Source organism: Sciurus carolinensis, chromosome 4, assembly GCF_902686445.1.
Source record: "Sciurus carolinensis chromosome 4, mSciCar1.2, whole genome shotgun sequence".
NCBI lineage: Eukaryota > Metazoa > Chordata > Mammalia > Rodentia > Sciuridae > Sciurus > Sciurus carolinensis.
In genome coordinates, this window is record NC_062216.1 from 102473229 (window position 1) to 102485381 (window position 12153).

General features: G+C 35.6%; 1 protein-coding gene across 1 annotated transcript in view; it reads left to right on the plus strand.

Moving 5' to 3' along the window:
• Positions 1–11831, plus strand: part of Pdzrn4 (PDZ domain containing ring finger 4) — a 358359-nt gene extending 346528 nt beyond the window's left edge. Inside the window, exons 9-10 of the mRNA XM_047549877.1 lie at positions 1954–2070; positions 9500–11831. Of these exons, the coding sequence (XP_047405833.1) occupies positions 1954–2070; positions 9500–11029 (1647 nt within the window). The 3' untranslated portion in view covers positions 11030–11831. The remainder of the gene's footprint in view (positions 1–1953; positions 2071–9499) is intronic.
• Positions 11832–12153: the final 322 nt, after the last annotated feature.

Sequence of the window (12153 nt, forward strand, 5' to 3'; positions counted from 1 at the left end):
AAGAATTTCCCTTTATTTCCCAGCCTACAGGGAAGTTTATCAAAACAGGCATATTGAATAAAATGACAACTCAGGAATGTATAGGGTTAGCCCTTAAGAAAAGAGTAATAGGGAATCATTAATTTCTACTTAGTTCTCTTTACCTTTCCTACTACTTATTTAAACCTCAAAAGACTCTCTTCCATCACTCACTATATCAGTATTAGGAAATATTTTGTTGTAACCTCAAAAAGCAAACATCCTTTACTTTAAGTAATTTCTTTCAGAGTCTGCCTGAAAAGCAAACATCCTTTACTTTAAGTAATTTCTTTCAGAGTCTGGCATTTGCAGCTCCATGACACTTAAAAGGGATTAAAGAATGTAAATTTGGACAATTATAAATTGGACTGAATTTAAAATTTTAGTTAGCATGATTATCATAGCTCATCTGCATATCAAAGTCAGTGGGGCACAGTTAGGTCAAGTTACTCAGGCCATATTAAGATAAATAAGGGTGAAATTGTGTCCATACTTTTGGCTCCAGTTGGATCTGAAGTTTGTTCTACATGGCCTTTAATAACACAAAATCTATGATTTGCATTCTTATTAATGAATGTGATACATATATGCTAATTCCTCTTTTGATGAGGTTTTATTGCCCTTTCAGGTTTAATTTTTATTTTATTTCTATTTTTTTTTTAGTTATAGATGGACACAATAACTTTATTTTATTTATTTATTTTTATGTGAATGCTGAAGATCAAATTTAGTGTCTCACATGTGCTAGGCAAGTGCTCTACCACTGAGCCACAACCCCAGTCCCATTTCAGGTTTATTTTTGCTTTAAAGTTTTAAAAGTTCAATTTGGTTTAAAAGTTTATTTTACCAGTTTGTTGATGAAAACACTCTAAACTATTGTCCATGTTTGCTCACTAGAAAGTCATTTATTTGTAACATAGAGTAAAGCAAAGTTTTGACAATAATCTAATTCATTTAATAAGTGTAGACAGCTAATTTATGTAATCCAGCTCAAAAATCCACTTTGAGGCAAATTATCTGTATTGACTGTCAACACCAATCATATTAGCAAGGTAATCATCAGCTTTTCACTTCACTCTGTATGGAGAAGACAAAAGCATTTATCAGTTTCATTTGTGTATGATTCGCACAAGAATATATATATCTTGCACCCACAAGTAACACCCTGCATGCTCTACACAGCTCCACCATGTTTAAGTGCCACGTCAGTCATTAACCAGTCTTTTTTTCATAACTGAGCCCAAAATGTGAATTAAAATAGGATGGGAGCTGGGGGTGTAACTCAGTGAAAGAGCACATGCTTAGCATGCAAGAGGCCCTGGGTTTGGTACCCAGTGCCAAAGAAAATAAACAAACAGACATGATGTAGTATTGGTGTATTTTTCTTGTCCATTATTTACAAATGAAATAAATGTTAATTCTATCTTGTTAACTATCTTGTTTTGTTACTTGGGAACCACCAATCTAAAAGTAAAAAAAAAAAAAAACCAGGATGAGGGTAACATCAACCTGTGGGGTGACTTCACTTATGATCTCACTGGGGGTTGTTGTAAGGGAAAAAAGCCTAATTGTCCCATTGTCCTATTAGTATTATTGCAGTTCTTTCAACTCAGGACTGTTAGAGGTAATGAGCATGACAGCTGTGGATTATGCAGTACGCTTTTCATACATTTTGAAAGAAGGTAATGTTCTATGCTGTGAGATTTACTCAGTTATGGGAGAAAATCTGTAGCACTGTTACAGGAAAGGATAAAAGAGTCCTTTTTTTTTTGTATCACCTTTTCTTCTTCCTGAGAGGTGAAGTATAGGAGGCTGGTATTCTGAAGAGAATCATTATGATAAAAGGAACTGGTCAGGCATCGCCACTTAAGTTTACCCTATTTTAGCATGAGTTCTCACTAACATAATATAATGTACTAATGTATTCTTTTGCAGCTGGATGAAGGCTGGCTGGAAGATGAAAGGAATGAATTCTTAGAGGAGTTAAACTTAGAAATGTTGGAAGAACAGCATAATGAAGCAATGCAGCACACTGCCAATGAGGTGGAGCAGGTAGGGCCAACAATTTGAACGACAGCGTTTGAAATGTTGCTAGTTCTTTCTTTAAATGTAGAACCATAAATGGAGAAAAAACACAATCAAAGGGTTTGATCAAACATCTCTGTAATGGTAATTTCTTAGAGCAAATGATCATCTCAAATGAAGCAGAAGGAATACATTTTTTTTTCCTGTTAAGAATATTTCCAGCTTGGGAAGCTTGGGGACTGTTGTTAATAGAATACAATAGTATTCAAATGTTGACCCAGGTACTGTTTCAACCTAATTACAGAAATTTATAGTAAAAATGTGTGTTGCTTACTAATATGCTAGCTGGAGACAAACTATATCCCATGAGATAACCCTTCAAAAAGTAATTTTTGAACTTTACAATGTTAATGTATTGTTTGAATATTTAGGCTACGACTATAGGATAGTTAGATGTGGTGTAAGCCATCAATCTTACCTGCGTAATTGGTGGCATGATTATGCCTGTATATCCCTGAATAATCAGATTATCTTTAATCTGATGGTTACTGTTAACACATTGTGCAACATCTCCCATGACATCATTTAAGATTATTGATATCATTTGATCTTAAAGTCATATAATCATTTAAAAATTTTTTGAGTTCCTAATATGATACAAGTACCACACTTGAATACTCAGGATAATTTTTTTTTTTAACAAAAGGAAAGAATTTCTGTCCTTAAATAATTAACAACTAGTAAAAGATCCCACTGTGGCTATGGCAAGGTGAGGCTTGACATCTTTTTCATTTTTGTTATTTTCCCATTGTATAAAACTAAGATCAAATAATGCAGTTTTTAGATTCATGTTATTCATCTTCTTGATGTAATTTTGTTAACACTTCACTCTCAGTTTACTGCTTTATCATTCTGCTTTAAATATTAATTCTTAATACTCCTAAAAAATATATTTTTTTAAAAAATTGCGAATTCTGTCACTTAACCCAGCTGTATAATGAAATGGATTTACACACTAACATCTTGTGACAAATGTGTGCATGCACATGCCCATATATTAAACAAATTGTTAGACTGCACACTACGCGTCAGCCTAGTCATGTGTGATGTACTCATGTGCTGACCATTGCTTGCTGGTTACCTCACAACCTGCAGTTTATGTTCAGAAGTGATTCTGCTACTGTGTTCATTGCTTTTCAATATAGGTGAGACAGATTGAAATTTTCATGTATGACTTCAACACTGGCCACAAATAAAGATATTTTTTGGTGGCAGGTGCTAGTTGTAAGCAAGAAAGTCCTTGCTCCAGGCTTTTTCTCTCTTGAGTACAAAATGTGACCTGATACAGAATTGACAGGAGAATGTTGGAAAAAAGAAGGGAGAAATCCTGCCCAGGTGAAGTGATATGGTGTCAAATGCTGCCTACTCATCAGACGTAATACAAATGTTAGGTCTTTTGAGGTAACATTAGATGTCCCCGAGGTTAGATTCTCATTGTGTGGAAATTTTTCTTCACTATGAAACTGAAAAATGATGAGAAGTACAGAAACCTTTAAAAGTCTTTTGCACCTATAAACAATAATACTACATTAGAAATGTCTTGGTAGAAACATTGCCTGTCACTATAATAATTCCATAGGGAAATGATAAATGATAGAGCAGCATTACATTAGAAGCCAGGAATGCTAGGTCTGAGAATGGAAAACTATTTTCCCCATTGTTCTGAGAGCAGTGACAAAAGAAAGGTGAATTCAATTAAAATTAAATATCTATCCATACATATGCCTACTATTATGAAAAGTTTCATTTTCCATTCTATCCTGGACTATATGGTTGCTATCGAAGTATTGTGCAACATTTCCCTTAGCATAATTTGAATATAGCACTTCAAATGCACGTAAAGAAAAAAAAAAAACTAATCTTTCTGTATTTTTTTCAGTTCATTACAAAAGATGTGAAATATATCATTGTAATTAGTGTGATAAACTCAAATGCACGATATCAATGATATCTTTGAGGGTTTTGTGGCAATAGTAGGCAGACCTCAACACATTTCATACTATTGTGAGAGGATGCAAGAAGTTTCTGTTTGTCAGTTATGATCACTAATAATTTTGTTATCAATAAGACATTTAAATCAGTATGTCCTGGTATAGCTCAATGGTAGAGTGCTTGCCTGGCATGTGAAAGGCCCTGGATTTAATCCCCAGCACCACAAAAAGAAGAACCAAAATCAGTATGTTTTTAACAAATGAGGGAAAATTTTCTAGGAAAAGATTAAAAATCTTAGAATGTGAGATGATACATGATCATATTCTCTCTCCAAATTATGTTACATTTGTTATGTGGAACACAATAGCAATTACCTAGAGAAATCTTTTTAGACTTGTTTTTAATACCTTTTATTACACAGTCCATCCTTCTTTAGCACAGTTTTCGCTATGTTTAATTATGTAATTATACCTGTTAGAGAAAAGAAATATATGTAGTAGTGAGTAAACTTAGATGTAAGGCAAATATAATCTAGAATCTGACATGTTATTATTGTATGATTACTGGATGATGTGTCAGAGGAGAAAGTTACTTTACCCTATTCACAGAGAAAGAACTATATATGCACCTCATTAGGGCAGAGACAAATTATGCTATATAAAAGAAAAAAACTACCAGGTAGTAGTTACGTGTGTGTGTGTGTGTGTGTGTGTGTGTGTGTGTGTGTATAGGTTATATATATATAAATATGTGTGTTTATGTAAAGACATTTTTGATATTATACCTATGTTTATCAATCACTACTGTTCAAGTTTGCAATTATGCATAAGAACCCTTCCTTCATGATCTCCTGGCTTTATTTATTCTGCTACAGTGGACACAAACAACTCCATTTTGACTGCCAACTTTCACATTTTATCTAAATTTCCCCTTTTTGTTCTATGAAAACACCATTCATTGACCATCTTGTAGTTAAGTTTTGAATTTCGCTTATTGCCAGAATAGATTGGTCCTGGTTGTTGGTCTCATCTGGTCCCACACTGGAAAGGAAGTGACTGCTGATTGGGAGTCAATGTCTTAAGCATTTTAGCCACCTTTGAGCAACAAAGAGATTTAGAAGTTATTTTTATACCAAGCTTACTTGAAGTCCATTCCTAAGTTCAATGTTATCTCTTCTATAAACCATAGATATCATCTCAAGGCACTGGGCCAGCACTATTTTAGTAGGAATTATACTTCTGCAAAATTTTGACAGACAAGAGGTATGAAGTTTAAAAGGGAAAATATAAAACAAAAACAATAAGAGCAAAAACAAATCTAGTTTATATAACATATATAAACAAAGAAACACAATTTTCTGTAGTCATACCAGTTTCTATCTAAAGAAACCCAATTTGTAGAATGAGTTGTTGTATCAGAAAACTGTAATTAAGAGTACTTTTAGTGTCTTTTTCATAATTTGAAACTTTTCATGCTTTAGAGAGGAAGCAAAACTGTGGATGAAGAAAGACTTAAATAGACATAGTTAAAATTTTGTTGAGAGTTCAGCAATTGACAAAAACAAAATCAGTTATTTTTCACTGCATACAGAATTTTAATATAACATTTATGGTTGACAACATTATGCCAAGACCATCAGACTTTTATGCATTTTATAAGAACATGTTAATATTTTAAGAAACTCTGGTTTTAAGCATAGAGAATTAGATTCTGGATTTATAACAATATATTAATGTTTAATTTTTAGATAACCATTTAATTTTTTTTCTAATTGCAGCCAACCTGATCACAACAAATTTCCTAAGAATTGTCCTTTACAAATACACTGTGACTTGCTCAGTCCCTCTGTGATTTGCTTAAACTTTTATTTTTATCCTCTTTTTCATTCTTTTTCTTTCTTTTTATTCTGCAATAATTCAGTCATTTTACTTTCAGAAAAAAATTTTGGCATCACACCAAATCCTTTCTTATTCAAAAATTCTCTTTTTCTTCAATAGAAAGTATTTTTTGCCTTTCTCACCAAAAGACATCTTAATTTCTTTTGCACATAAAATTATGTATGTTAACTAGGATTTTAACTTTTAGCAACCTTATTGACAGTAAGATCCAGGAAGAAATCAATCTTGAATTGTGCAATATATCAAAAATTAATGAAAATACATTTATAGATTCATGTAAATTGTCCTTTTATAAAATTTAGGGAGCAAATAATACTTAAGTTTAGCAATTGATGATTTAGTATTTTAACTTATTTATAAATGTCTCATTGTTTTATATCTGTTGATTAGCATCTAATAAATATTACCCTATCAGGTCAAAAAAAACCCAGGCAAAAATGTTTGCTAACACTTTTATACCAAAAGACATTTGGATTAATTTAATTGTTTTCATTTATGTGAGCACTCACTTTCTGTAAGCCAATTTGAATAGAAATCCTGGGGAGTTTATCATAGAGACACACATTATAACATGTACTCAAAGGTAACATACAGAAATGCATATATATATAAAGGAATATCTCATAAGCTTTCATTTTAGTTATGTGACAGAATAATATAGTAATATAAATTTACCAATTTATAAAAAGAATTTAATCCAAATTATTTTCATGACCAAATCAAACCTACCTATTCATATGGCTGAACTTTCAAGATTTTCATTTACATGTCTTATGTAAGCTTTGGACCAAATGTTTCAGGTACACCAATTCCCATGTCGCCTTGTTTGCTTAAATTAAAAAAAAAAAAAAAAAAAAAAAAAAAAACTTTTCCATTCCATTATTTCTTTATCTCAAATGAGTCTCGGAGTTAATACTTAGAGATTTCCCTTTTAGTTAGGACTGATTGAAATAACAAATTTACAAGCAATCTTGAATAATCAACAGATTAGAAAGAGAGCTAAAAGCCCTTACATGTTAACTCTATAACTATAGTGTTAAGAATTATCTTAAAGGTGTTTATGAGAAATTTTTAAATCAGGTATGCCAATCCAAAAAAAAGAGTAAAACAGGTACAAAGTACCAAAAGTAAATTTACCAGAAAAAAAAAAGTCATAAGACATTAACATGAGCTCAATTATGTTAAAAAGTTACAGGAGAAACCCCTGCCAAAAAGAGGGGGTGGCCACAGAGACCCCCTGAAAATATTCCTAGGAATTTTGGAGGCAGTTTACTTTGATGGGTTTGAATTAATTTCTGCCCAATGCTGTCACAGGACCCATTATTTGAGAGGCTTATCTGGTGACCAGAACAAGAGTGAATGTTTAGAAAAGCTTTCAGGCCAATAATGTGCTCCTTATGGGGATTCCTTCTCAGAGTCACCAGTGGGCTAGATAGCCCCTTTTATGTGTTTGAGGAAGCCCCAAACACCAAGGGGTGTGAGGTGGCTCAAGGTGTCCACACCACTCTCATGTGAATCTCTCAGTTGAGTTGTGAAAGCACCCTCCACACCAAGAAGAGGGTGTGCTCTTCAGAGGAGGTTCTCTATGAGGCCATTGCACATTAGAGGTCAGTTGCCTTCAACCTCTGTCAAAATCTAGTCACCTTTCGGGACACAATAGGCCACAGGGAGTATTTGTCTCTTTCCTTCAGAGTCCAGGGACTCTAGTGTAGATAAATATTCTACATGACTATTTCTACAGCCACCGAATAATCCCTTACCCTCCTCTATCAAAACAATTATGACAGACACAATTATTACAATTCTTACAGACTATCAGTCTGTAGTAGGCCAAAATAAATAAATAAACAAAATAATTACATTAAGTCAGAGTGCTCTCCAGAGCAGACCAGAAAACTAGCTCATGAGTGAACCTTTATTATTTTGCCTCTAAATACGGACTCCAGAGACTGGAATATACCAGGACTCCCAAACAGATTATTTCATCCTCAAAAGTCAAAACCAGAAGAGGAATTTATACCACTAAACTTGAGAGAGAGTTCAGTTCAAGGCAGACTTTTTCTTAATAGCCCTACTTTCCCAGAGAATTCCTGTACCCGGAGCAGTTTCTTTTTGTAAAAATGAAACAGGTTCGGGTCAACAGTGCTGCACAGGGAAGCATGCTCAAGCAGTTGAGCCTTCCAGATTAACATCAGTCCAGGTGGCCACCAGAGTTCAGCAACCACAACTACACCCTGCTGAGGGGCAAAATAACCCCAAAGAGGCTGTCAAAGGACTCAAAGTCCCATCTAGGTCACCAGTAATGTTACTAAACAAGCACCCAATGCCCAGCACACATGGAAGCCAATACAAGGCACCAAGCTTTTGCACAAATAAAAAACTGTTGTGTTGTCAATCAAAAAGGAGTCCAAGAACTAAAAGGGAACTCAAATCTCTCTTCCCAATTAGTTAGTAGCAGAGGAACTTACAGGAAGGAAGAGAGGTTGCTTACTGATTGGATGGCCTGCCTCTTCACAGATCTCAGATTTCTTTTTGGGTGTGTTATGTTCTGTGCAGGGTCTTTTGAGTTTTTTACATCATTGACCAGACAACCTAGTTTCTTCTGCTCATTTCCATTCTTAAAAAGATGGTTCCAAAGCCGAAGAATGGTTATTGAAAGGCCTGGAGGTTTTTCCTGGTACAACTTAAGAACTTTGTTATGGAAGGAGTTTATGTCCTTTGGGTCCAGGCCTTAGCTAATTTCACTTGCAATAAACCAATTCTTATGGCTGAAGGAAATTACTGGTTGGAAGTAGAAAAATCTTTTTATGTAACTCACATGAGTCCTAAGAAATCACTGTTGTTTTTGAGAGATGTGATTTCAAGATGCACTGAGGTCAACACATGTATCCAAGAATATGGCATGCTGGCAATAAAAGAAGTTCCTGGAGGTACAGCTTTGACTTTTAGCCCCCTCTGTTAGTAATAACCTGAATTCATCTGGGATTAACCTTCCACATCTATAGATGGGAAGATTCTGGGCTCCAGTACACAGTGTAAAACTCATCCTGCAATTTTTTGGTGCTGGGCTTAACTCTTGTCAGCATATTGCTAGGTCAATAAAGTTGCCTCTGAACTTGAAGAAAACTCAAAAGAAAAAAAAATAGGTGAATGTGGCCTCTGAATTCCAGGCCTCATATTACTGAAGACTATTAATATGTTCCATCTTATCTTTTTGTGTATTTCAATCTCAGAGATTCATAAAGGCATTTCATTTATACACCTTCACCTCAGATATTCCCAAATAGGAAAAAACCTAAACACAAGAGTCACTTATTTACCTGTGTCCTCTTATTTATACCCAAGTGAATATCACACGCACAACCAAGCAACTTTCATTTTGTTTCATTGCATAAAAGGTTCTCATGAGCTAACTGTTTTTATTCCTGATACTGTTATAGATACTAAAATTAGAGCACCCTTCTAGGAATTGCATTTTGCCAAGAAGCATTGTTTTACAAGCAAGTTTTTCAACAGTGTTTTTCAAAATCATTTCCTTTGTTCTCTCAACTTTTTTTTGCTCCCAGCCAAAAAAGCAAGAAGAAGAAGAAGGTACAACAGACACAGCAACATCCTCCTCAAACAACCATGAAAAGGACAGTGGGGTGGGGCGCACAGATGAGAGCCTGAGAAATGAGGAGAGCTCAGAGCAGGAGAACGCAGTGGAGGACCCCAGCGGTACATCTTTGAAGAGCAAGAGAGAGCTGGGGCAAAGCCAAGACACCCTAGGAAGCGTGGAACTTCAATGCAACGAGAGCTTTGTGTGCGGTGAATACATTGACTCAGACTGTGTTGGCAACCACGATGAGGAGGAGTGTGAAAGATTCCGGCAGCTCTTGGAGCTCAAATGCAAGATTCAAAACCATGGAGAGTATGACCTGTATTACTCAAGCAGCACAATTGAGTGCAATCAAGGGGAGCAAGAGGGAGTAGAGCATGAGCTACAGTTACTTAATGAAGAGCTAAGAAACATTGAGCTTGAGTGCCAGAATATCATGCAGGCTCACAGGCTCCAGAAAGTGACAGATCAATATGGAGACATCTGGGCTTTGCATGATGGAGGCTTCCGAAATTATAACACCAGCCTCGATATGCAAAGGGGAAAATTAGATGACATCATTGAACATCCAGAAAAGTCAGACAAGGACAGTTCTAGTGCTTACAACACAGCTGAAAGTTGCAGAAGTACACCACTAACTGTAGACCGATCCCCTGACAGTTCCCTTCCCAGACTCATCAACCTCACCAATAAGAAAAACCTGAGAAGCACAATTGCAACCCATCAAGCACCTTCTGGACAGAGTAGCAAAGAGTCAACGTCCACCAAAACCAAAACCACTGAACAAGTTTGTAGCACTGAAAGCCAGGAGAAGGTTTTGGAAAGCAGCACGCTTCCGGATCAGGAGAAGACAGTCAGTGAACATGTCCCTTACCTCTCTCCTTACCACAGCTCCTCCTATAGGTATGCAAACATCCCAGCACATGCCCGCCATTATCAAAGCTACATGCAGTTAATTCAACAGAAGTCTGCGGTGGAGTATGCCCAGAGCCAGCTCAGTTTGGTGAGCATGTGCAAGGAATCTCAGAAGTGTTCTGAGCCCAAGATGGAGTGGAAGGTAAAAATTAGGAGCGACGGGACCCGGTACATCACCAAGAGACCAGTGCGAGACCGAATTCTGAAGGAACGTGCCTTAAAGATCAAGGAGGAGCGGAGTGGCATGACTACAGACGACGACACCATGAGTGAGATGAAAATGGGGCGCTACTGGAGCAAAGAGGAGAGGAAGCAACACCTGGTTCGGGCCAAAGAGCAGCGTCGGCGCCGGGAGTTCATGATGCGGAGCCGGCTGGAATGCCTCAAGGAGAGTCCCCAGAGTGGCAGCGAGGGCAAGAAGGAAATCAACATCATTGAACTGAGTCACAAGAAGATGATGAAGAAGAGAAACAAGAAAATTTTGGATAACTGGATGACAATCCAAGAACTGATGACCCACGGCGCCAAGTCTCCTGATGGCACGAGAGTTCATAATGCGTTTTTGTCCGTCACCACCGTATGACCAAGTGAATGGAATGCAACTGCTTTTCAGAGGGTGCTACCAGTTTCGGTAGAGTATGATTGCCTCGTTCAATGTGGCGTTTTTATATATATTTTGTGACTCTTTATAGTTTAACTTTTTTGTAAGCAAAATACCTGGTAATTTTCCATTTGTTTTTCATATGCCAGTACCTTCTTTTTGGCTGAGATCTTTCCTTAACTTGTGATATATTCATATTACTCGTTTATAAAAAACAAAACAAAACAAAAAAACAAAAGGAAAGAAAAAAAAACTTGAACAAAAATACTAAGAAGCCAATTAATTTCCTACTTTATTGTATCTATTGTAAGTTAAAAATCTGGATTTATTTCTCTAGTTTACTTATTTTCTACTTTAATAATTCAATGCCAAAACAATTTCTATGCTTGCTTCTTTGCATAATACATATTAAATTGAACCTGTTAATAAATCACATGCCACATCCTGTTTACAAATGAAACACCTCTTTTTAACATCTTGTACTTTTAACACATAAATGGCCGTTGTCTTTGTCTCAGTAAAGTGTAGGTGGACAATCTTCCTGTGATATGTAGTGACATTGGTCATGTAGCTAGTTAATTGTGGTAACTGTGACAATAAAAGAGAAATAAATTATTGATTATCCTTAAGAAAAGTTATCAAGGAGTGTTTTATTTTCATTGTCCACTGTGTTTAACAGATATAAATTAGTTATACATGTATACTATTTAGAAGACTCCTAATTGTGGATTATAAACTGTGTACATTTTTATCACTTTTTTTCAATAAAGTTGTCTTGAACCACTTCTTATAGATCATTGTGTCACATATTTCTTCCAGGTTCAAATTAGATATGTACAGTGCCTAAGAGATGCTAACTAAACATTCAGTATATATTAGTTTATACTCCTCTTGCCTGCCACTCATGTAATGCAAAGCCCAGAAAAAATGAGGAAAGATGGAAAGAGGATCAGTAAAGTGTTTGAGATTATTTATAATGGTAGGATGTATTTTAGTCTGCTCAGGCTACCATAACAAAATAGCATGGAATAGATGGCTTAAACAACAGGAATTTTTTTCTCACAATTCTGGAGACTAGGAAAGTCAAGATCAAATATTCCCAGGTT